At 44.3% G+C, this 26,103-nt stretch overlaps 1 protein-coding gene across 4 annotated transcripts in view; it reads left to right on the top strand.

The window, feature by feature from the left end:
* Positions 1 to 26,103, top strand: part of Ntrk3 (neurotrophic receptor tyrosine kinase 3) — a 372,623-nt gene that overhangs the window by 307,778 nt on the left and 38,742 nt on the right. For all 4 annotated transcript variants that reach the window (XM_026388161.2, XM_026388162.2, XM_026388164.2 and 1 more), the window contains 3 exons: positions 3,198 to 3,328; positions 10,911 to 11,083; positions 14,684 to 14,927. In XM_026388161.2, the coding sequence (XP_026243946.2) occupies positions 3,198 to 3,328; positions 10,911 to 11,083; positions 14,684 to 14,927 (548 nt within the window). The remainder of the gene's footprint in view (positions 1 to 3,197; positions 3,329 to 10,910; positions 11,084 to 14,683; positions 14,928 to 26,103) is intronic.

Consider the following 26,103-nt stretch of genomic DNA (forward strand, 5'->3'; position numbering starts at 1 on the left):
GTTCTCTCCTGGAGGAGGATTTAAGGTGGAATGGAATCTGTTTTTCTTTCTCTTTCTTTGCCTGCCCTTTCCCAGCTCTCACCATCCCACCCCTGGCCAAGCACAGGTATTGATTTCAAAGTCAAAGTCCCTATACTTGGAAGACAACTGGAATGAACCAACACCATTTTGTCCTGAGCCCCTGAGAATGATTCATTTACATATTGGGGGAAGATACTTTGGCCCAGGGTAGGCTTCCACCCCAGCCTTTTTCATGTGCTTACAGAGAGCAGACAAGTTTCCCAAAATGTGGTCACCTGCCCCCTGCTACGTTCAAGGTCCACAGCTGTCTGAGCCTCGGCCTCCAGCAGCAGGGGGTTTGCAGCTGTTGCCAGGCTCTCAATTCTCTGGATGTTGAGGAAGGGTTGGGAAATCACTCCCTCTGTGAGGCTCCCACTTGGCTTGGCTGAATCTTTCAGGGCCTGTGAATCTTGCTGTGCAGGGAGGGAGGAGAGGAGGCAGGGTTCTTTGACGTGACCCAGGCACTGCAGATGAAAACCAGAGTCCCGCTCTTGGTAAAGCGCCTCTATTCTCATTTTACACTCATTATAGCTGAGAACGAGAACCCCTGATGAAACTAGTGTGGACATCCAGCTCAGAGTTGGACTTAGGCACCCAGAAAAATGCATTATGTTGCTTTTGCCTTTCTGGAGACATTTCTAGAACACAAGAGAGGCATGATTGCTATTGCACTGATGGGCAGTTCAGGCTCTGGGAGGAGATGGCTCAGCCTAGTCCACACAGCTAGGGAGGGGAGGAGAAGAGGGGGTAAGTCCAGGGTCTGGGAGGGCTTCCTGGTCTTCTGGAGGTGGGGCATAGCTTAATGTCTTTGTAGGCATGGGACTGGTTAAATTCAAGCAGTCAAGGTGAACAGCTTTTTTTTCAACTGGCTAATTCCCTCACCTTACAAAAATGTTCTGTTCCAACGGTTCTGTTCCAGTGGTATCAACAACTTAGAAATGCAGATTCTCAGGCCCTGACTGGGACCTGCTCAGCTGGGACCTTGGAGGAGAGAAGCCCAGCAATCTGTTTAAACAAACTCTCTAGGCGAGAGTGGTACAGGTTCCAGTTTGAGAAGCATTCTTCTATTGTGATGCAGAGGGAGAGTGGGCTCTGGGCCAGAGGAGGTTCTTCCCTAAGTAACATGACTGTTCTCTCATGTCCTCATTATGCTCTGGATTCCAAGCCCACCTCAGCCACCAGGTGAGAACCAGACTTGGCCTTCATTTTACCATGAAATTGATATCAGCGGTGATCGAAATACTGTTTTACAACACCTACATTTTGGGGGGAATTGAACGTTTACAGACTTTCGTAGGGAATAGCGAGGGAGAACTTGTATTATTCCCCCAAACCCATTTTACAGAAGAGAAATCTGAAATCCAAGGTGTTCTGTAAAATAACTAGCTTTGGAGGTTCCAGATCTTAAATCAAGTGCCTCTAGCTCCCCAGGCCTTACCAATTCCTGAGCACTTAGAGGCTGGGGCTTGGCACTGAAGAGCTGCCTTTACCAGCCCCGTCTCCATTCCCCTTGCAGGAACCTGTGCGTCATTGTTAATCACCTGGGAATCATTAGGCAGCAATGAGCAGATGGCCTCCCAAGAGAGGTCCTGACCTCCAATTTTCTCTCAGTGGGGAACTCTTTAGGTTTCCCCTCAAGGCCTCCAAATACCCTTCTCAGAGACTGGGAAGCGGAGGCTGAGGAAGTGAAGAAGGGAAACGATTTTTAATCCCCTACTTGTAAAGGCTGAGACATAGCTTGGCAGGGTGGGCAGCCGCTTCAGAAATCAGGGCCATGGTTTCCTCCCACAAATCCTCACAAGGCAGACCCTCCAGGATACTGTGGGATATCAAGAGCCTTAATAGGGAAAAACAATGTTTTGGGTAGTCTATTCTGAAAGAAATCCCCATACACACCAAGACACTAACCAAAGCCTTCCAGCCATGCCCCTCTGTCCCTGTCACAGGCTCCTCACTCCTGAGGACAGTCTGCCAAGGTCCTCCTCCTTCAGTTTTTATTTTCGACAAGGTCATTGGAGACAATCCTCTTTCCTGGCTCTGCGATGCTCTTCATAATGTTAATACAGGTATTTAATGGGCTTCTGCCTGTTGAACAATTAATGTAAAGGTCAGTGAGTAATCTCGAGCTGGCTCCTTTCAGCGCCAGCCCACTGCTTGTACAGTTCCTTGGTAGCATTCTTTCCAAAGAGGTGGGAGGGCTGAGGTCACAGCTCTGCTTTCTCCTGGCAGACAGGAGAACCTAATTAAAATTAGGTGGCTAAATTAGCAGAGGGAATGGCAACCCCTCTCTCTGCACAGGCCCTCACTCTGGGGCTGTCTCTGAATTGGCCACTTGTGATTTCAGTGTCCTTTCTCTCCGAGGAGAAGGATGGGTCAACAGGAGGGTTTTTTGAAATGGTTTTAGCTGTCCATGAGTAGTTTCTATCATGACCCAGGCGCTGTTATGCTGGGGTCATTGTGGCCATTGTTACAAAAAGAACCAGCATATGGGTGTGTGTGAGTGTGCACGCGGACACATGTGTATATGCACACACATATACACATTTAGTTTGTCCCAGGCATTGGGCCAAGCTCTTTATATGGATTCTCATCCTTTGAGGAAGGTATTGTTGTTAATCTCATATTGCAGTTGAGGAAATTGAGGCTCTATGATTAAATAACTTTTCCCAACTCAGAAAAACCTGCAAGGGGATGGAACTAGGATTCAAATGCGATTCTGAACCCTACTAAAAGTACTTTGTCATCAACTGGAATGTTGGACTTCTAGACCTGCTGAATCAGAATCTGCATTTTAACAAGATCCCGGGGGATCCACGTGCAGGATAACTAGAGACGGCTGTATCCCCTCTCCAACAACTATTGCTAAGTAACACCAGATTCCTGGGCACTAACTACTGTGGGCGGTTTTCCACTGAAAAAGCAGTGTTTAGAGAAGTTAGTGGCTAGTCAGGGACAGAGCTGAGATTCCATTTGGAGTCACACTCTGCAACCCCAAAGCAAAGCCAGTTTCCATGCTTAAATCAGGGTGCTAGAGTTTGGTTTTCCCGACTGTGGACTTGGAAGCGCCCCATATCCCTTGTTGTCTGGACAAGCACCAAAGACTGACTTTTCTGCCTCCTCTCTGTTCCCCTCTGCAGATGTGCAGCACATCAAGCGAAGGGACATAGTGTTGAAGCGAGAACTGGGCGAGGGAGCCTTTGGGAAGGTCTTCCTGGCTGAGTGCTACAACCTCAGCCCAACCAAGGACAAGATGCTGGTGGCAGTGAAGGTAAATTCTGGAGCATGTGGGTACCAGGGAGAGGGCTGGCTGAGGCCCAGGGAGGCAGAGGAAGAGGCTCACCCATTCTCCACCAGAGAAGATGGTGCTAGATTCTCAGATGTATTCAGGGGAACGTGTTGCAGGGGCAGTGACTTTTCTATTGGACATAAACCAACTTCCTTTGGCTTCTGAGGTCAAAGGCTGTGGAATTCAAAGGGGCTTTGCCTGGAGAACAAGTTATGCTGATGAAAGGTGCTGACTTAGTTCTGCAGGTCCTGGATCTCTCGCCCCAGTGGCTCTGTAGGATGAATTATCTGTACATGGAAAGTCACTCAACCTTTTCAAGAGCAAAGCTGGATGAAGGGTGGGCTGCTCAAGGAGGCCTGGGGAGCCATTGCTCAAGGGTATCAGATATCAGGAGTGGGGCAGTCAGATATACAGGAATTCTTTGTATATATTTTAGTTGTATATGGACACAATACCTTTATTTTTTGTTGTTGTTTATTTTTATGTGGTGCAGGGGATGGAACCCAGTGTCTCACACATGCTAGCAAGCACTCTACCACTGAGCCATAACCCCAGCCCAGGAATTCTTAAATTCCTGCCAAAGGGTCCATGTTTAGACTCCATGGGGCAGGTGACTGTGGGTAACTTGCTCCTGGAAGCTGCTGGTTGGGTCCATTAACCACAGGGCTTTGTGCTGCTGAGACACTGGGCAGATGTGCAGTTGGAGCTGCCTGGTATGGAGAAGAGGCTTGGCTACTACCACTACCCTCCTCCACCCTTACTCCATGGAGGAGCCTCTCTCTAGACCAATGCTTAGTACCAAAACAAATAAATAAACAAACAATACTTTAATCGAGAAGAGTAAATGCTTTCCAGTAATTTTTTTAACAAAACAGAAGTAGATTTCTGACCTCTATTCTGTATTCTAGAAAAAAAGGAAGAAAGAAAGAATGAGAGTTTTGCCTCATAAAAGGCTGATGCTTCTTATTGCTATACATCCTATGCATAAACTTGCTCTGTACGTCTGCATTGACATGAGATGGTCAGATTAGCTGGTGTATCTTTCAGCAGCTTGGAACAGGGATATGGAAAGGTTTCTAATTGTGTCCCTAAATGTAGAATTGGCACTGCCCTTGCACTTTTAATGTGCAGAATGACACTAATCCACTGGGTGGTCATGCATCCATGTGGGGATTGACTGGTACATGAACTGAACAGTTTTGCACTTTGAGCAGGTAATAAAATGATGGCCAGAACCCTGGGAAAGTTTCCCCTGAGTAGTGTGGCATCAAGGGGCAGCACCCAGACTAGGTAATGCAAATAATGTGTTTCTGTCTGCATCCTTTAAAAAAAAAATGGAGGGGGGTAGTTGTGTATAGACAGCATGCCTTTATTTTATCTGTTTATTTTTACGTGGTGCTAAGGATTGAACCTAGTGCCTCACACATGCTAGGCAAGCGCTCTGCCACTGAGCCCCAGCCACAGCCCCTCTGCGTCCATCCTTTTAAAGGGGTTTCCTTCTCTCCTTGGGTCTGGGATCCTCACGAACATGAGCACTCTGGAATTTTACTCCATTGGCCACCTAGTGGATCCGCCCAGCCAGCAGCCCTGAAGGACATGCCTATCTCCTCCAGAGTGCCCCTGAGAATTGGCCTTGCCTGCTCCCTGTTCTTTTTAGATCTTCCTCCTATTTGCAGGCCCCTTCCTCTTGAGTTTGTTCCCGTCTTGATATAGGGTAATTTTGCACTTCTGGAAAACACTTGCAAGTATAACCCAAGATTAGGTTTGTTCAAAATCATGGTTTTAAATCAAAGGGCAAGATTTTTTTTTTTTTTCTCCAGCAGTTGCTCTGATGGAAACAAATGTTTTTAAGGTGTTTGCAGCCTGCTGGGAAGCCAAGATGAATACCTGGGAAAGAAATGGAGAGCAGGATAAGACAGACACAATTTGCCTGTACTTGTGGTGCATGTGTGATGTTAAAATACAGATGCTTCTTGGCTCATGATGGAGCTGCGCTCCGATAAACTGATCAGTAAGGTTGAAAAGGTCATAAGTCAAATTGAATTCACTGAACCCACCGAACCTCCAATCTTAGGCACATAGTACCCTGAAGAGTACTGTTTTCCCTTGTGATTCTGTGGCTGCCTGGGAGCTGTGGTTTGCTGCTTCTGCCCAGCACCATGAGAGATTGGACCCCATTTGCTAGCCAGGGAAATGATCAAAATACAAAGGAAGGTGTCTACTGAATTCATATCCCTTCAACCAGTGTGAAGTCAAAACATTTTAAGCTGAAGCATCCTAAGTTGGGGTCTGTGTGTCATGGGATCCACAGAGTTTTGAAGTTGGTTATGCCACTTTTAAATAGTCATTTGGCAAACAAGCTCTTACAGGGCATTCAAACCCAGGAAAACCCCTTCCTTTGCAGATGGTGAATGGGGTCTTTCTGCTTTTCTTATTTTCTTTCTCTGTCATTCTGAGTCCTGTCCTGAGTGAACCTCAGTACTCTTCGGATTCATAAACACTTCTTGTGGTTTTTTTCTGGTCTAGAGTTTTTCCTGTCTGTGGAGGGTTTTGTTTGAACCTTAATGACCACATAGTTTATTTCTAAGACATCTAATTGGCCCTTAATATTTTGTTAACTTTTTATATCCCTGTTCTGACTGCATGCTTTCTTACTGGAAAATAATTATTTTTTCATTCTCTTGGAGCATTTACTTGTTTAAAAAGCTTTATGAGCCTGCTCTGCAGGAAATTCATGTTCTGGTTATTGACAATTTTAGTCATTTGGATTTAGTATTATGTTTCTTTCAATATGTCTGAACTTCAGCTTTTGGGTCCCTTTTAGTTCAGAGGGTTATTTTGTTTTTGTTTGGGGTGTTCAGGATTTCTAGTGTTGGTTGCTTTAAATTGAAACAGTCATATAAAATATTTGTAAAACAAGCTGAGGGCAGAATCTCAGATCTGTATTATTTTCTTAAAAAATCTAGCAGGTTTCCCCTCCCCTCCTAAGAATGCTTTGACTCAGTGACCTTTATCAGGTCTTTCCAAAGCATTCACCCCAGCTTCCATAAAAACTTCCCACTCTGCACTCCTATTTAAGTGGTTTCTTCATTGTATCACATGATTATTTCAACAGGTTTAACTATCATGGATGAATTTTGTGGCAATCATAGCCAACTCTTGGTAAACTCCTCTCTGGCAGAGAAGTACCTTTCTGAGTATTCAATTATCAGTGAGCATTAAGGGGCTCATGGGCACCAGTCAATATATTCTGCAGAGGTTATGGGTGGTGCTCGCTAATCTGGTCAGTCATAAAGATATAGCGTACTTGTGAATTTTTCCCAACAAAATAGCAATTGCAAAGGGTCTGAGGCACATTAAAACATAAAGTGTAAATATAGAGAAAAGCCAGTGATATTGAAGTGTAATGAATGAGGGGTGGATAGAGATGAGGAGACCAGGCATTTAGAGTCCAAGACTATGTTAAGGAGTTTGGATTTTATCCTAAAACCAATGGAAGCCAATGGCCAGTTTTAAGCCAGAAAGAGATAAGAGAGGAATGCCTATTTATGTGGTACCTACCAATTCTCCTCCCTGGTAAGTGTGCAAATCTTACCAAGGGGACATGACAATGGCTTTTGAGGAACTAAAAGAAAAGTAATTATCATAGTTAAAAGGGGTTTTGAGAGAGAGAGAGAGAGAGAGAGAGAGAGAGAGAGAGAGAGAGGAGTTTAATGTTGAGGAATGTGCATATGTCGAAACCCTCTGTGTATAATAAAATAGGTTTCAGGACATTAACAATATTGAAACCGAGTATCCATACAAATAGCTTCTCCCAACAAAATAAAAGAAAAATGGAAGGCAGCAGATCCCTTAGGCTGGACCAGATGAAGATGTCAAGTGGCTCTGAAGGTGCTGGGAGCTAGTGAGCAGCCAGGGCTCTGGTCCCCTAGCCTGCTGCCTCCCATCCTGCTGAGCAGCCCAGCTGAAACCCTCCCCCAGGGCAGCAGGTGCTCCTGAGATCTGATGCACATGGAGGGAAAGAGCAGAAAGAGAAATGTCCCCAAACTTTGGAGGAAAAAGAAGGAGACAAGGAAGGCAAACTCCAGTTCTTCTCTTTGCTTTTGGATATTGCTCAAAGGGCCTCACTGGAGCCTCCCTGGCTTCGAGATCCTCTTGGCAAGACTCTCTCACTGCATTTCAATGGTTGGTGGCGATGATAAACACCAGTTCTCTCCCTTGCCACTGACCAGTGACCCATTTTGCAATTTCCCAGAAATATTAGTGTTAGATGTGGACTCCCTGAGAGGGGCCCAGTTCTTCCCCTCATTATTCTCCCGTCATCTCTCTGTCTCAGTTGCATTTATCCCTGGGGGGTTGGGCCCACTTGTAGCTACACCCCACATTTTGATAATTTGGCATAACATTAAGAAATGTCCACACTTTGACATAAGAACTTCAGGTTTGAAGCCCCAGCTGGAAAACCCCGTGTGAAGGCAGAGAAAAGGGCGCGGAAGACTGAAAGAGACAGCGGTTGCTTTGTGCTCCATCTCTCTGAGGAGGAACTCATCTGCCCTGCGGTGTGTGGTGCCAGCCTGGGGGACACTGGCTGGTACTGCTGGAGAGCTGAGAACGGAAATATCCCATGGCTGCCATTGACATCCAGACTGTGGGAGAGAATGATTTAAAGAGATGGAGAGAGGCCATTTGGCTGGCCCCAAATTTGATCTATTTTTCCCTCTCATAAATCCAGCGTTCACATAAATCTTTATATTCTCCCATCCCACCCATGCTGGGCTCCTTTTTTTTTTTTTTTTGACTTCTTCTTCATGAAAATAAATAAATCACTCTTAGTCATCCTGTGTCCACGCCCCAACTCATATAGCTCTGGGCTGCAACCCCGAGCTGCACCATGACTCTCTGGCTTGCAAATGTCTTTGTTCTGCTTGTGGTGGGCCTTGAAGCCTCATCCTTTATTCATAAGTAACCACTCAGAGCAAGCAGCAAATGCTAGGAGGGAAAGTGCATAGAGTTAGTTCTGATAAAAATCAACCATGGGTGGGCAGAATGAACCTCACACTTTGTTTCTCTCCTTGGTCTGCCCTATAGGCCCGTGCACTGGGTGAAGCCACTCTGCAGGCATCCATACCTTCTGCCTATTTCTATCCTCTCCCCAATGATGACACATCTTTTCACTCCTGGGCCCTTCATTCCTTGGAGGACCTGTTTAGTGCCTAATTTATCTGATCAGCTGATTTAAGCAGATGTGTTAGGCAGGAAAATACCCTGGGCTCCAGATCCAAGTTGTTGTTGGTTTCATGATCTTTGGTGAACCCCTTCCCTGTTCTAGGCCTCAGCTTTCTCACCTGTAAAATGGGCAAGTGAAGCCAGATAACTTTTAACATTTTTTTTTTGTCAGCAGTGGTACCATTTAATTAAATATTCTTTTGCAGAAACCTTTCAGACTTTAAAAAAGATGCAAGGTGCTGCTGATGGAAGTTGGGATGGGGTTTGATCTCTGGACAAGAGACCACACCCACTTTGATGGCCCTGGAAGTATTGCTATTGACTAGTGGGGCACCATGGAGCTCACCAGTGGGTGGCTTGTGTTCATTTTAAGTTTCTGTTGTGTAAGATGTTTGCATGTGGCTGGTTCCTAGACAGGCTCAGCCTCAGTTTCTGCAAATGAACAAATAAGCAGATAGTAGTAGATTTTCATGATAACAGTCATCATCTCTGATATGTGCCAATGACTGAGAGGTTGGATGGGCCTGCCTGTAGATACATAGATATGAATTAAAAAAATTAGATTCATACTACTATAGTGCTGGAATATAAAGCAGCCTGTAGAGTTCAACTAATGGGCTGCAGGGTAGGAGAAAGGTCTCTGGCTGGGGGGCTAGCATAATCTACTGGGGAGGTCAAAGTGCCTGAATGACCAGAACAGGCCAGATGCCTGCCAGAGAGCATGCAAAGCAGTCTCTAGTCTGTCTGAACATTCACTACCTGATAGTGAGGAAATTCCACACTCATTTCCTCATTGCGTCTTGTTGTGTCTATTGAGGTCACTAAACTGTATTATCATTTTTGCTGCTGCTGTGACTAACAGATCTGATCAGAACAATTGTGGAGGAGGCAAGTTTACTTGGGGTCTCTGGTTTCAGAGGTCTCGATCCATAGACAGACGGCTCCCTTCCTCAGGGCTCCGGAAGAAGCAGAACATCATGGTGGAAGAGTGTGTCGGAGGGAGCAGCTCCTATCATGACCAGAAAGCAGAGAGACTTCATTGGCCAGATACAAAATACTTACCCCAAAGGCACATCCCTAAGGACCCACCTCCTCTAGGCACTCCCTCCCACCTTCAGTTACCACTCAGTTAATCCCTATCAGGGGATTAATTCACTGATTGGGTTAAGACTCTCACAACCCAAACATTTCTCCTCTGAACCCTCTTGCACTGTCTCACGCATGAGCTTTTGGAAGACACCTAATGTCTACACATACATCGTCAGTTAAAGGAAGTGGATGTTTGGCCTCATTGCCCTCTGACCTCATGGGGAGGATGGGGAAATGTGCAAGTGCGCCTGTGCAGACTGCTCCTCTGGGAGAGGGACCGTCCCCTGCTCAGGCCTTAGCCATCCTGACCAGCATGGCTCATCCCCGTGGTGGTGCCCTGTCCATGGTTCCTCTGATGCACTTGAAGTCTTCAGCTTTGGTCCCATGGTCTCCTTTTGGTGCTTAAAAAATCAACATTGGGAACTCACACCCTGGGTCTCTTCCTAGACCAGGACAAGGCTTGGTCCATACTTGCCCCTCTCACCTGGGTCTGCCTCCCCCACGAGGCTGAGTTGGAGCATCTTGGTGGCCACCAGATGCCCACCTTCTCATCCTGCACTAGGACTTTGTGATTCTCTACTTGGTCCTGGGTGCCTCTAAAGCTGCTGTCTGTTAATTACCATTCCATGGCTGTCACCCTGCTTACCCCTCGGGGCTTGCTCCAAACTGTTGGTAGGAGAACTCAGTGTCTTTTAGAAGTCAAAATGCTTATCCTCCTGGGTAAATAGAGAACTCCATCACCATTGAAAACTAAGGACTCAAACAGACAAGGAAACTATTAGATCATCTGCCTGATTTCTGGCAGGCTTTGTGTGTGTTGGTTTACAAAGCTAAAGCAGGGAGACCATTTCTTTAAAGGAAACCTTAGGAACAGGGGCTTTCTCAGGCCTTCCATTTCACATCCATGTTCCCTTGTCATTCACACTCACCTCTGAGGACTCCAAGGGACTCTGAGTTAAACACAGTTTAAAAATCACTGTCCAGCACGTGGGATGTGGATGTCAGAAAGTGAGTTTCTCTCTCTCTCTCTCTCTCTCTCTCTCTCTCTCTCTCTCTCTCTCTCTCTTTATGTGGATCAAAATTCTGAATGTGGTGGGGTTGCACTTTACAGAGTAAAGATTTAGCATCCTCATCTTTAAATTCCATTTAAAATCTCATTTATTGGGAACCCAGCAGTGTGTGGTGCCAGGTTTCTCCATGGGAAAAGCTCTCTGCCTCTGGTTGCTAAAGGTTGCTGTACTATTTGCAGGCCCTGAAGGACCCCACCCTGGCTGCCCGAAAGGATTTCCAGAGGGAGGCCGAGCTGCTCACCAACCTGCAACATGAACACATTGTCAAGTTCTATGGGGTGTGTGGTGATGGGGACCCCCTCATCATGGTCTTTGAGTACATGAAGCATGGAGACCTGAATAAGTTCCTCAGGTATGCGAGGATTGCTGTCTTTCTCTTTACTGACCCTAAGACTCCCCAGCCCCTGAGATTGTCTCTGGAGTTAGAAGTCACACTCCCCCCACTGAACTCTTAAGTCTGAGGTTGGGAAACGAGAAACACCCTTTCATTCTTCTCCATCATCCCCTTAGCAGCTGGCCTAAGGCCTATGTCCCTAAGATAAAAAAGCCTGTGCTCTTTCTCCTGATTCCAGGGTGGGCTGAGAAGAAAAGTCTGGACTGGGTCCCAGGAGAGTCCAGTGGGTCACTTACAACTCCAAGACTCTAGGGCCACCCTCTCTCAATGCTGCAAATAGCTTGTCCCCTTTGTGCCTTGCACATCTCACTTGCACAGTAAGGCTAGTCCTGGGCAGCGTTCCTGGAAACCTTCTTGCCAGAAGCTTCTTGATGATGAATAGGAGGGTGCAAGATTAAAAATTCATCAGAAGACAGAGATGGTTGGAAAAAAAAAAGGAAGATTTTCCTCAGGTAAATTCTAGAGTTGTGTTGTCTACGACAGTAGCCACAGATGGCTATTTGAAGTTGGATTTACATTAGTTAAAGTTGAATGAGGTTAGAAGTTCAGTTATTGGTCTCACTGGCCATATTTCTAGTGCTCAGTAGCCGCATGTGTCTGGTGACTGCCAAATGAGCAGTGCAGTGTAGACCATTTCCATTATTTGAAAATTCTACTGGATAGTGCTGCTATATATATTGTTCTACATGAATATGTATATGCATACACACAGACACACACACACACACACACACACACATATATATATATATATATATATATATATATATATACTCCAAGTCTGGAGAGGGATTACCTGGACTTTGAGAAGCTTTGGATGAAACTGGCACCCCAGTCAGAAGTTCAGGCTATAGTTGCAGGGGAGACTCCACTTTCCCTAGAGAAGGCAGCAGCTCATCATTAGAACAGAACTAAGATTTTCCTGTGACAGCCTTCCATTGCTGTCACCTCACACACAGTGCCTAGGTATGGGGGAAGCCATGTGTGAGGAACTGTGAAATCCAGTTTCCCAAGAAGCAGGTTGAACTCTCAGGTTCTGGACACTCAGGGTGTGGTCTCTGCCTCACCACTAGCTGAATCCCATCAAATTTCATGGCTGTGAATGAAACATCCAGGGTTCAAATGTAAGGTATACAGGGCTCTAACCCGCTCACCGACAAAGGATGAGCATCCCCCTGAAGTGCAACATTCCATAGAGTGTCGGAGTTTTGAGGCGGGAACACAAAGAGTTGGTACCAAGTAATGGACTGAAGGGGTCTCTGGGGCTCTGTTTATAATCTGGGTTAAAAAAAAAGACCCTGGGAGAATTAAAAATATCTGTAGACTACTCAATGCCTCCTAAACTGGGATTTTCCTGGAGAACTCAGTCCTTAGCATAAAACAAATTGGGTTCACGTCTTGTCACGTTAATTACAACTGGAGCAAATTGCACTACTCATAGTATTTTAATGACTATATATATATATATATATATATATATATATATATATATATATATGTAATACCTAGATGAATTTTTCATGTAGCTAGGTGTTCAGCCAATGGTTGCTACTATTAAAATTATTCCTGTTATTTCTACTATTACTATTATGGCTTTGCATCATGATTGTTTCTAATCTAGGAATCACTCTCTCTCTATAATCAGGGTTCCCCTCTCCCTGTGCTTTCATTCTTCTGGGGTCAGAGGGCATATTCCATTTTCCACCACACCCTCTCCACAGACCCAGTATTTCAGCCTCAAGTGCCACTAGCAGGGCTAAAGAGAGTTCCTGGCTGTGTGTCTCTGTGTATCCCCCTCCTGCCCAATGTAAGGGAAGAGGAAGAACAAGGGAGCAGAATGGAGGGAAAGAGTGAGAAGTGAGAGCAAAGGCACGGAATGGGAGCAGGAGAAAATAAGAAAAGTAAAAGCAGATCAAAAGAAGTAGGAAGGAAGGCACAAGGTGAGGGGTAGCTTCTGCACTGGGTCACCTCCTGGTCTCCATGGACAATGTAAGGAGGCATTCCTGTGAGCACAGTCCTCCAAGGACTTGCTGACACTCTTTAGCCGCTGTCTTTTCTCTAGAGCCCTTTCCTGAAGACAGCATGGAGGATTCTATCCAAAAATCAAGGCCCAACAGTATTTGGGGGGTAGTTTTTTTTGCACTGTAATCTGGACTTTTGCCTCCACTGCTAATCAGATTCCCAGTAGATGCCATTAATCTGTCTCCCTAGGCTCTGTCAGTCAAGACTTCTCCAGAATGCCCTGGTGCCAGAAGCTCTTAGCAATAGGTCACACTAACCTTTCCTGGGAGCTGACTTACTGCTGCTCTTCCAAACACAGCCTCCGTGACCCCAGATTGGCCCTGCCTGCCCTCACATCTCCAAGTTGTGGTATTTAGGGGCAGGCTGGAGAGTGCCCTCCTGGTGGACAGGCGTTGTGCTTACCTAGTGACCCCCTGGCTTGCCAGCTGATGCAGCAGCCCTCCTTCTGAGGAGTGAGGTAGTTGGAGCTCACCGGAGATAATAAAATGAGTGTTCATATTTAATGGTGCCTTTCAATGGAAACTGGAGAAGCAGTAAAACAGGCTGAGACCTCGCTGTACACCAGGGCTCGTTGGGCCACCGCTTCATAAATAAGGGCCCCCGGTGTGGTTATGGCTCATTGGGCTTTCTAGAGAAAAGAGTGAGCACTAAAAATGACAGATATGACAAGGCGAGATGTTAGAAAAACAAATCCAGGCCCTAATTTGAGATGGAAGGGGTGCTGGAGTACTCTAGGTGCTGCAGAGTCAGAGGGTCTCTCCATCTTGCCTTGCTGCTGTTGTTGAGTTACCCTGTGCTAAGCAGTGTGGTGGAGTGGTTAGGAGTGAGGACCCACGAGTTTCCTATTATTTACGGTTGCTGGGTGTAGATTGCTAGTCTACATCAGCACCAGGAAATTGTGGGAAATGCAAATGAATATGCTCTGCCCAGCCAATCAGAATCCTAGTGGGCGGGGACCTGGAAATGTGTTTTAAATTCCTTTCTCCCTTTGAAAGTGCTCTTTTATAAGTCAAGGTTTGGCTTTAAATTCTGTCTCCTGTTTACCAAGATAGCCATTCTGAGACCTCTGGAACTTTGGCGATTGATCTGATCATTTTCTTTATTTCTCAATTTTTTAATTTCAAAGTCCGGGTGGACAGATTAATTGAATATATTCAAAACAACCAGAACAGTGCTTGGCATATAGTAAGGGCTATATAACAGTTAGTTGTTGTTTTATTAATTATTATATAATAAGTATCTATCCCATGGGGGAACCCTTCTGTAGTAGTAAGATGTTAAAAATAGTGGGATTATTCCCAGTTCCATGTGAATATGTCTTCTGTCATCTTCCACAGGAATCTGGTTGTAGAGTTTCAGCCATACCCATATTCATTCAATATACTTTGGGGTAGGTAGAAATAGGGTATAGAAGTTAGGAAAGGGGAATTTCACTCATTTCTGTGGAGCATTCCAGAGGACTGGGAACCAAAAAGGTCTTTCCCCTTGATCTCCTGAATTCTCTCTGCTCCCTCTTTCCTTCCCACCTCCTCACAGGGCCCATGGGCCAGATGCCATGATCCTCGTGGATGGGCAGCCACGCCAAGCCAAGGGCGAGCTGGGGCTCTCTCAGATGCTCCACATTGCCAGTCAGATCGCCTCAGGCATGGTGTACTTGGCCTCCCAGCACTTCGTGCACAGGGACCTGGCCACCAGGAACTGCCTGGTTGGAGCCAACCTGCTGGTGAAGATTGGAGACTTTGGCATGTCCAGAGATGTCTACAGCACTGATTACTACAGGGTAAGGTGACTTTCCCAGCTGAAGGGCTCAGCAGCAGAGCTAGCACCTTGCTTACATGTCTTTGTCATTGTCCATTAACCCTGTCACTCTGGTGCACGCATATACACACAAGTGTTCAGATGCACATTCAACAGTTAGTTATCTTTTGATCACTCCTGTTGCTTGGCATATGTTTTTATTATTATGTCAACTGGCTCTTCCTCTTGTCCTCTTGGACATTTGACTCAACTGTATCTGTACATTGCAATAACATAGGCATTGTGTTCTTACATGCATAAATGCTCATACAAACACAAACACACACACACACACACACACACACACACAAACACACACCGAAATCCATACCCAGGTAATTCCAACTTGGTGCTATATTTTAACATCTCCCACCACAGTCCCTAATCTAGCCTTAACCATGACACATTTTATTCTCTGGAATTATCTTGTGACCATGTAAGGATGATTTCTTTCCAAAGATAGATCTTGATGAAAAGTGGAACCCAAAGAAAACTAGCAAAAATGGTTAATACACTGCTGAACAGATAATCCTAATGGTTTTGGAAAGATGAGGAAAGAAAGCATCCTATCAGCTTCCAGCTTTGGAGAGACGCCAGGTTAGATCTTAAGGAAAGATTCCTGAATGCATACAGTTGTCTACTTCATATTAATAGGATCTTGTTTTGCTTCCAGAAACAACTTTTCTCCTTAGTCTTTGGAAATCTTCCCATGGATCATTGGATGGTTTTGATTATTGCCAGGGAAAGGGTGAATGACCACAAGCGTCACTTTTCTCAGAAAGGGGAAATGTGGTTGCAACTTTAAACCCAGAGATGGAGTAATGTCTGCAAATTGATTGGGAGGCAGATGTCTCTAATACATGGAGCATGGGGACATTAACTAGGGGAGTAGTTTGGATAGATGGTATAAGGAGAGAGAGAATAATGTTTTGGAAGCGGAAGGATGTCTTAGCCATAAACTGGGGATGTTACAACAACAAAAATTTTATTTCTCATGTTTTTAAGCCCAAGATCAAGGCTCTTACAGATTCTATGTCTGGTGAGGGCACATTATGATAACTAGTTGTCTTCTCACTGGGTTCTCACATGGAAGAAAAGGTGCAAAGGATCTTTCTGAGGTCTTTTTGGATAAAGGCATTAATCTTTTATTCATGAAGTCTCCATCTTCATGATCTAATTACCTCTCAAAGACCCCTCCCCACCAAACCATCATGTTGAGGGTTAGGCTTAACCTAACTTTGAACTCTGAACACAAACATTCAACCAATAGCAAGTGGAGTAGCAGCTACTTGTCTCATCTTTTTGCAAGGAATGGATGATTGTATTATGAGTCGATGACCCCAAATATGATGGTCCTATTGGCTTGAGCCTGATGGACCAGGAGGCTAGGAATTTGGGGTTGGGACATGTATGTAGCTTTGCCTAAATCATGATCACTCAGGCATTAAAATGGATCACTCAAGGAACTTCATTTTAGCAAAGATCCAGAGAAAAATGCAATGTTCAAGAAATGATTTTTATGGCTACAAAGTGACTTGTTTGTGGTACAAAGGATGACAAATGATGTACTATCATGAGCAAAGTAGACCACATGGGGGGAAAGTAGAGTGTCCACAGCACACTGGGCAGCTTCTGTAGCCACCAGCCCCCTCCAGTGTCCAGAGATAGAAAAGAACAAAATATAGCAAGTACCACACACTGGGCCAGAGCAGACTTGCCAGCAAATGTCAAAGTGGAGTCTCTTTTTAGTATCTAGACCATTTTTCCCGCTCATTTTCAAGAGAGGCATTGGTGTGGTTACTAAGAGGGCCCGTGGGTCATCGATTTCTTAGAGGCCAGCAAGAACTGGCACCATTTAATTGCCTCTCCACTCTGTGTAATAGGGTTTGCTGGATTGCCTGACTGAGCTCAGATTTATGGTGGAGTGGAAGAAAGTAAGGGATGGCTCACTGTTTTACTTTTTTTCTGTGTAGGGCAGATATTTAATTAGGCCAAGATGGTCTCTGCTGGCTTCACCATGATCTTGGGAAACCAAGAAACCATGACTGACCAGAATGTGCAAACTGAGCCTTCAGACTTGCTTCTAGGCTTGCACTTAATATTTCTCTGTTTGGGTTTAAAAAGCAAAACCAAATAAAACAAATCACAGTCCCAATGATAGTTCTTTGCCCTTGCTTTAGCAGCTGTGAACTGTTGCTCTTTACTCCTCGTAGAGTTTCAAGGAGTAAACCCATCTAATTTCCGTGGGTGCCAGGGTGAATTTAAGGAAGGGAGAATAAATGGGAAATGTCTACGCTCGCTGTGTCTTCAATTCCTCCTTCATGAGTGCTAAGCCAGGTTGCTAGTTGAGGCCAGCTGGCTTGGAAATGTATGCCTTTGTTTCCAAGGGCATATGGAACAAGGAAGGATAGCTATTGCAGTAAAACTCAGCACACCATTGGGAAGCTGCTTATTCCACTGCTGTTGGGTAGGTACTATACTCTCCACATTCAACAAGTGGCTTGTGCTGTGGACTTCATCTTCCTTCCCTACTCTTCTATAAAACAAAAGGCAGCAGTACATTTGCCTGAGGTCACAATAATGCAGTCTGAAGTCTTATCATTCCTATTGGAAGACACTGGGGACAACAAGGGTATTCTTGGGTTTGGGGTCTGATCTTAACCTGTGATCACTTTCTAACATTTGAATATTATTAGCAGTCATGGGACCTGCATGCTTTTGCCCTAACCTCTGTTCAGTTTTCTTGTTTCTCCAAGGAGGACAAAAAGATTTACTCAATAGAGTAATGTTGATGTTAAGTAAGTTCATTTGTGTAAAGAGCCTGTAATTCAATACTTACTGGGTAAGTTTATTGTTTTCATTATCTTCCTTAGTTCTTCTCACACCCAGGGCAAAGCAAACAAACAAACTGTGGAGCTAATCTTATTTCCACATGCACTTTCTGGGTTAGAAAGAGGAACCTCCTGACCACGGAAAAATAATTTGGGATCACACAGCTGCCCTAAAGGAGTAGGGTCTTTAAGTTGACCACCTCAGGAAAATTTCCTTTGTAAGATTTCAACTTATGAAGACATACTGGGTCATCAGTGCTTGCTTCTTCTTTTGGTCAGTGTTTATATGGTCCTGTTCCTGTTTCTGAATCTTAGAGCTAAAGCCATGTCCCAGTGATTTATGTAAGACGTTGTTGTTCAGTTGCATTGGCTGAGACCCTCAGGGAAACAGTGATTTATCAGATGGAGAGAACGCTGTGAAGGGTTCTGTCTGCAAGCAGATACCCCAAGACAAGCTTCACCTCTCTGCTACCATTGATCACTGGGCCTAAGAATTTGCTTCATTTCTCATGCCTAATATAGATAAACATAGGTAATTCAGACGTGTGTGTGTTTGTGTGTGCATCTATTTGTGCTCTCCTGCTCCCCGAGGATTCTAGAGCGTACCCAGGGGAGCAAGAGGGGAGCTTGAGATAAGCCCCTCCTTATATTCTCCTTTTTTCATTTTTAATTTCTGAAAACAAAGAGGCGCCATCTGGCTCCTACATAAGTGGTATGCAAACGATTTACAAAGGTGAACTGCTGAATTTCCTGTTACATATATAGATGGAGAAAATAAACATTCCTGCATCAAAGCTCTGGAGCAATTTGTTCTCTCTTCTTAAGATGGTGCCAAAGACAGACGCCTTTTCCTCCTGTAGATCCCTGGCCCAGGGCTTCCAGACTGTCCTTAAACTGGCTTTGATAAGGGCAAGGTTTGAGTACCATTATACCTTTCATCAAACACTAGGATATTGGTGATCAATTTAGAATTAAAAAATTTTTTGAGCATCCTGAAGAAGAGACTGAGATTCCAGAATTGAAATGTTTTCAGATTTTTTTTTTTGAGGGGGAGATGATGTGCTGAGATCTGGGGGGGAGTGGAATAGGAGGGGATTGGCACTGATCCTACTCTGGTAGTGGGCTTTCCTGTTCACTCTGCTGTCCTGTGTACCTAGCCTAGTTCCTTGGTAAACACCCAATAAAAATGTCAGTGAATGAGGTCAGAATGTGAATTCAAAGTTAGGCAGGAAGTGGATTAAGCCAGACCAGGAGGAGCCCAGACAGGCAATCAGATACCCATCAAGTCAAGGTAAATCTGTGGTGAGGATACTGGGGAATTTTGCAGTAGGTGGCAGGGAAAATCTTGGCAAGTCTTGTCTAGGGAAGTAAAAACAGTTATCTGGGGAAAATGTCCAGAGGAGATGGGTGAGTGGTGGTCTGAGTCAGGGATAATGACATAAGGTCAAAAGCAGGGTTCTGGCAGAAACTAAAGCCAAGTGTCGAGGAGATGAGGAGGGAAGTATGCAAAAGTCCAGGCAAAGACATCAGGGCCATGAAGCAGGTCTAGGAGTTGGGAGCATGGCACTGGGTTCTAAGCTGGAGATTCCAGGCCACGGTCCCCAGCAGCACCAGAAAGAAGGATAATGATCTTAGAGCAAGACAATCTGGTTGGTAAAGTATTTGATTTTATGGATGTCATGGTATTCCCATGTCAGTGATGAAAATTGGACCCACACTGCCTGGGCTTGAATCTCTGCTTTCATAATTCCTGGTTATATGATTTGGGGAAAGTTATTTACCCTTTCTGTGTCTCCGACTGTAAAATGAAGTTAATAGCCCCTATCTCATGCATTTGCTGTAAAGATTACGAGGTAATACATATAAAGCTCTTAGGATGATAAATGCTCAATACATATTAATTACTGTTACTGTTATTAGAGTTAAAATAAAAAAAATGGTTTCCCCAGTTCCAAGATGAGCATTCTGAACAAGGCTTACCTAAGGGTATTAGTTAAGGTAGGCCAATTGCGGTAACAAATAGATGCAAAAATATATAATGGTTCCAACACTAATAGAAGCTCATTTTCAGGTCACATCACAGTATGGACAGGTGCGCTCACCGGGAGAGTAGCCCTCCTCCACATGGCCATTCAGGCTAATGGAACACTACCCTTGTCCTTCTGTGGCGTCCTCAGTCATCCTAGGCATTCAGCTAGAATGCCTAGTCAGAGAGAAGGGGAAAGTACCATGAAGGAATGTGTTCTGGTTGTTGTCCATGGGCCTGGCCTACATAGGTTCTGTCATCTCCCCTCCTGACAAAAGTATCATCTGTTTTAGCCGGCACTTTTGTCACTGTGACCAAAGGACCTGACAAGAACAACATAGAGGAGGAAAAGTTTACTTGGGGCTCATGGTTTCAGAGGTCTCAGTTCACAGATGACGGCTTCATTGATCTGGACCTGAGGTGAGGCAGAACTCATGGTGGAGGGGCATGGCCGAGGAAAGCAATCCAGGACATGGCCTGAAGCAGAGAGAGCCCCTCTCAGTTTTATGACCATTCAGAACAATGGCTGATTACCATATCATCTGAGCTGAGAGTCTGGGGCTTCTCTAAATGTTGACTAGCTATGCTTGTCCTCAACTAGGGAGAGGTCCTTAGATGGAAGTCAAGTGGATATTAGTGGGCTGAGGGAGTCAGTGATCTGCAAAATGACTTGTAGTTTGCTTTCACCTTTAAAAGCGAGTGATCGCAATTCAAGGCAACTGACCTTCAGGATCCCAGTGTGCCATCTATACTCCCTGGGTTTTGGGAGGCCCATTCAGTAGCAAGAACCCCTTTTTCCTCTCCAGATTATGAATTCTGAGCCCACTGAGGCAGAGAAGGCAAGCAAGTTACCATAATAATGTGCACTTGAATCATGATGGAACCATTGCTGGTGCAGGACTCACCTTGCAGCCAGAGTGGGCTTGTCCACTGAGTCCCCAGATTAGGCATTGCAGTCCAGCACAGCAGCCCAGGAATATGGCAGCTTTTCCACTAGAGAGGCAGATTTTTTTAAATATATATTTTTAGTTGTAGGTGGACGCAATACCTTTATTTTATTTTTATGTGGTGCTGAGGATTGAACCCAGTGTCTCACGCATGCCAGGTGAGCGCTCTACCCCTTGAGCCACAACCCCAGCCCAGAGGCAGATTTTTTTCTGTTCTCTGTAGGAAAGAGGATATGCCATTCCACCCACCACTCAGATGGGGAAGGAGTTGTGGTGTCATGCCCAGCCCTGACCAATTAGTCAAGTAGTTCTTCCCAAGAGGCAAGATTAAGGCTAGAGAACTGCCTGTGCTCCATTGTTATTCCTCTGATTGGAAATCCTAAGCAGCTCAAAACTGCATTCATCTCCACTTGGTCTGCCGACCACTCTGAGAATCATAGTTTCTTCCTCTGAGGCCAGGGGTAGGGAGACCCAGCACCCACTCCTGCAGCTAAACTGGGTTAGAAAGGATCAGCAGCTGGGCATACCAGCCCTTGATAATTGCTGACCTTGTTTGAAGGGGATTTAGCCAGATTCATCCCTGTGGTTTCAATCATTAGGCTCTCTTGAGTAGACCCAGATATTAGGGAAAGAAAAGTTTTACTGAATTTCAGAAGATGAGTCTCAGCAGAGGTCCAGTGGCCAAACCCCAAGAACAGGGCCTGATGGTTTCTTTGTTGCTTTTAAAATATTCTAATAACTTATTACCCATGTTTTTATTTATATAGAGAACAATGGGGAAGGTTTATAATCATTGTCCTTTTTTATTTGAGTAATTTTAGATTTACAGAACAGTTGCAAAGATAGTATAGAGTTCCCAAATACCTTTCACCCAATTTTTCCAACTGTTCCTATAACCATGGTACATTTGTCCAAAAAAGAAAAAAGTTGTCAGTGGCACAAATTATTAATGATACTGTTTGGATTCTATGAATTTTCCCATTAATGTCCTTTTTACAGTCCTAGGATACACTCACAGCTACCACATTGCACTTAACCAATTCCTATTTTAAGGGTAGTGGGACTGCTGTGATTGAAGTGTGATTGAAGTAGGGTGAGGGGTTGGTTCTCCCTATTTCAGTCTCTCTTTTAGTGCTTGGTACCCCAGGACAACCCTTGATGTACTTTCTGGAGGCCCCAGGACTCCATGGTTCAGTTAGCAGGAATGGGGACAGGTGGGCTATAGGACCCTCCTGCAGCACCAAGGCCCAGAGCTGCTGACAACCGTTATTTTGTGAGTGACAAGTAGCTGCAGATTCTCATAGTAATTCTTTAGAACTGTGCAGTCTTGGAAAACCATCTTTAGACAGGGCACAGACAGGGCCGGAGTTAACTTTCTCTGCTAGAGCTTAGCCAGGAAGCTAAAAGAAAGAAGGGGGTCTCCTTAGATTCCCAGGCCCTAAACCACACCTTTGTTCTTTTCTTCAACTTTGGTAGCGGGTGCATGGGTTAATTAGGAGACATGGCCACAGAGTAGATCTCCAGGCAGACAGGGTGCCATGGTATGCACTTCTTGAGTGAATTTAGAAAAACAACTTAAATGCTAAGACCTATTAAGCTGCACAAAGCTGCAGAGGCAAGGAATACAGAGGAAGGTGTGTGGGATAGATTTATGCTAATTATAGGTATTACAACCTTGTTTCCTTGATTAAAGCCAGTGGATCTGCACTCTAATTATCTACAAAATATCAGACATTTTAGAATGTGAAAGTCTGTTGAGGGACAGGACTGGTATTTAGGAAACCTCTGTCTCAGTGCCAGTTTTGTGTCTATGTTGCATGAATCAAAGATAGTTCTTTCATCTAGAAAACCTGAAGTTTAGATTCTAGTTCTATGGTGTTTAGTTCTGTGGTTTTTTTTCTTCTATGGGACTAAAGTCTTGTGTATAATGGTGAAAAGGAGGCTCTGTTTCTTCAGGATAAAAGGGAGAAATGGTCAGAGGTTTCAAGGGTAAAGTCAAGGTCATCTCAAGCAATTTCTATTTGTTTTGACCTCGGACCACAGCTGTTCAATATCCCAGGCTTTTTTCCATTTCTGATAAAATAAAAGAACAACTTCTTGTTTTAAAACAAGCTTTTTCCATATTACCCGGATGTAGTGCAGTGAGTGAAGTTTAATTTCTACTCTACCATCTTCTTCTTTTTTTGAGATATTTAGGGTTCTCATACTCCAATCAACTGGGTGAAAGAATTATATGGGCAAAAGTTTCAAATACACTCTTCAGAAATGGAGATTCTATCAATCCTTTCTTCCATCTCTATATCCCATACCTCCATATTTCTAGGACATTTTATACTTTTTTTCAATGCAGTGGTTATGTTGGATATCTACCGAAAACTCAATCATTTCATAAAGGACAGAAGTAAATACCAAGACATATCTGGTGGTTTCTGTCATGGGATATCCCAGCCACCTGATTTGAAGATGACCTAGAGAGGACATGATGACCAGAAAGTTGAGGTGTCAGCCATGAACTCTAACAATGATGTAAAGGAGATATTTGGGACATTTCCATCTCAATGGCCTAGGAATACTTGTCCTGGGGAGTATCCTTCCAGCTTTGCTTATGGGCTTTTGGCAACTGTGTATCTCCAGTGCAGAACGAGAAGCCAGGGAGCCTCAGTTCATTCCTGGATATGACCATTGACATGGGATAAATTCACTTTCCCCCCCTAGGACCTCAGTTTATCATTTATCAAGTGGGTGCTTCCTGTTTTTCTTTTTCATCATCTTGGGGATACCCTATCTCTTCACAAGTACTAGCCACACTAATAGCATTATTTTCTGCCACCGCATGGATTCTTAGTTGGGAGTTTGAAGGATATGCTGAACTTTCATCTTCACATGCATTGGTGCCTCCATTGCTCCTTTTCCTGGAGCAGGCATTAAATAATGGGCTCCAGTTCAGCCACTTAGTGACTTTGGTGACATTGACTTTAAATCGGTGTCCTTGGTTTTCAACTCAAAAGGTTGAATTAGGTGCTGAATTATCGAATGCAATTATTTTGTTTTTACTGCATTAAAATCTCATCTTCAAATAGAACTTTATAAAATAGATATGCAGGCAGGCAGAGAGAGATGAACAGAGAGCAGCTCTAGCTGCAGGAGAAGAACAAAGAGCCATGGCTATTCTGCCATCCCTTGCCTGTCTCCAGTTGTGGGGATCTTGTAGCACTTTGGCAAGGAGTGAGGAAAGCTTTTTTATCCTGAAGACTGAGCACTGTGACCCCTTCAGCAGGTTTCCTGGTGAAGATTTAGGGCAACTGATCTGTCCACATACAATAGTGACAGTGATAATAACCAGAGAAAAGCACTAAGCAATTGATGAATGATTAACTCTGCCTTTAATTGCCATCGAATTCTCCTGGCTCTTTGTGTCTCACTGGTTGATGGTGTACATTCTCATTCCCAACCGAAATGAAGAAGAACTCATTTTTCAACCTAGTGAAACTTTGATCTTTCACACCAGCCTTTGTAAACCTCCTCAGTACTCTTCCTGGAGAGAAAGAGAACTTCCCAAAGAAGTAAGTGATCAATGATTGCTGGCCTCCACTTTTGGATGAGAAAATGAAGTTTTAGAGAAGATTGGTGATGTGTTCCCAACCTGAGATTCCTCAGTATTAGAGCATTCACATAATTTTAAGATGAGCAATCTAGTTTGTATATTTGCTGAATTTTATCTATTCTGGTTAATTTCCTCTCTTGTACCAAGTTCCCTAGGTACAAGGTCCATGTGTGGCATACACGATTCAGTTCAACTCCATGGCTGTCTGAAAACAACACAATTTCTATTCCCAGGGAAATAAAAATTTCATAGGAAAAGTAAGACAGGATGAAAATTTGTAAGCTCTATTGTAAGCCAGAGGGAGGGGGATATAAAAAAGGTGGTTACAAATTTCAACAATGGAACAATGACATAGACCTTGAGAAGTTGATTGGCAGTCAGTGGATTGAATAATAGTAGGTCATTCCAAGCAGAGGGGTTAGTGTGAGCTAAGGCACAGAAGCAAGCAAATGGAGAGTGGTCTAGAATGGTGTGTCATTCAACTGACCAAAACTCAAGATACATGCATGGAAGAAAATATTCCATCCACCCTTGGAAGACCAGCTGTTTTGATTTGGGTAGCTGATGGACAGTCATAGAAACTTGTGTTGAAGTGAGCCATTATAGTTGTCCAGGCTATAGGCAGTGAGATTGGGTGCCGCAGTGGTGATGTAGCAGTGGATGATGGAGAGAAAGGCATTAGAATCAATGGAATTTGGAATGGTGAACTGAAGGCCAGAGTCTGGGGACTCAGATTTCCTTGCAGTTTTGGATCACAGCTTTGAAAATATGTAACAGTGAAATTGTGGGTCAGGATGGATTTTTAAGGATGCATCTTTTACGCCATTCAGTCCATTCTGTATCCCATGAGTGTGAAAAACAGATGAGCAAATGCCAAATCACTTCATCCAACTTTAAAGAAACATGAAGCTGAAAGGAGCCTTAAATGTCATCTGTGATGGCCCCAGGCACAATGGCATCAAAATCATCCCAGACAGATGGCTTGCTCACTCCTTCCCTGAGCTTCTCCTGGGATTCCACAGGTTTCCTCCTTACATTTTCAGCCTGCAACAAAAAGAAGGGATTATCAGTGAGATTTATTTTTCTTTCTAATTTTTAACACTGTTTAGAAGTAGGATGCTATCATGTTTAACCAGAATCCTATCTTCTGCAAGGTAAGTCTATCTCATCCTATGCCCTTAGTACAGATAAATGTGATTTATATTATAAAGCAGGCAATATAACACTCAGGAAAACTAAGAGATGCTTAGGTGACTGAAATAGTCTTGTATTTTCATAGACAACTGGTTATATTATTCACTGGCTATGTCTTGACTGGTGGAAAACCAACAGAATAGAAATACTTCCTTCCTTTGCCCTGCCAGATAATACCATTCTCTTTCTGAGAGCAGTTTCCAAGTGGTCTCCTAAACTCAGTCTCATCTGTGCAATTTTAAAATCCCATTGTTCTCTTCTGTCAGAGAAGGTGGTACAGGAATGGATGGATGCTGTCTTTACCAACCCTGTCTCCATGGGGACCACTGATATTGGGGTGGAGAGACAGGGAAGATGTCCCACCAGAAAATTACAAGAACTTGAGGCATGTGTATATTGGAAGCCCATTCTCAAGAGAGGAGAGGAGGAGGCTGCAGGAGGCCTCTATGTTGAGTCCACTGCTCTCTCTGTTCCTGTGGGGGGCGGTGATGGAGGTATCATAACTGGCTCCATTTTCCTCCCTCAAGTGCAGAAAGCCTTTTGTTTTCGGAGACAAA

The sequence above is a fragment of the Urocitellus parryii genome, chromosome 6, assembly GCF_045843805.1.
Source record: "Urocitellus parryii isolate mUroPar1 chromosome 6, mUroPar1.hap1, whole genome shotgun sequence".
NCBI lineage: Eukaryota > Metazoa > Chordata > Mammalia > Rodentia > Sciuridae > Urocitellus > Urocitellus parryii.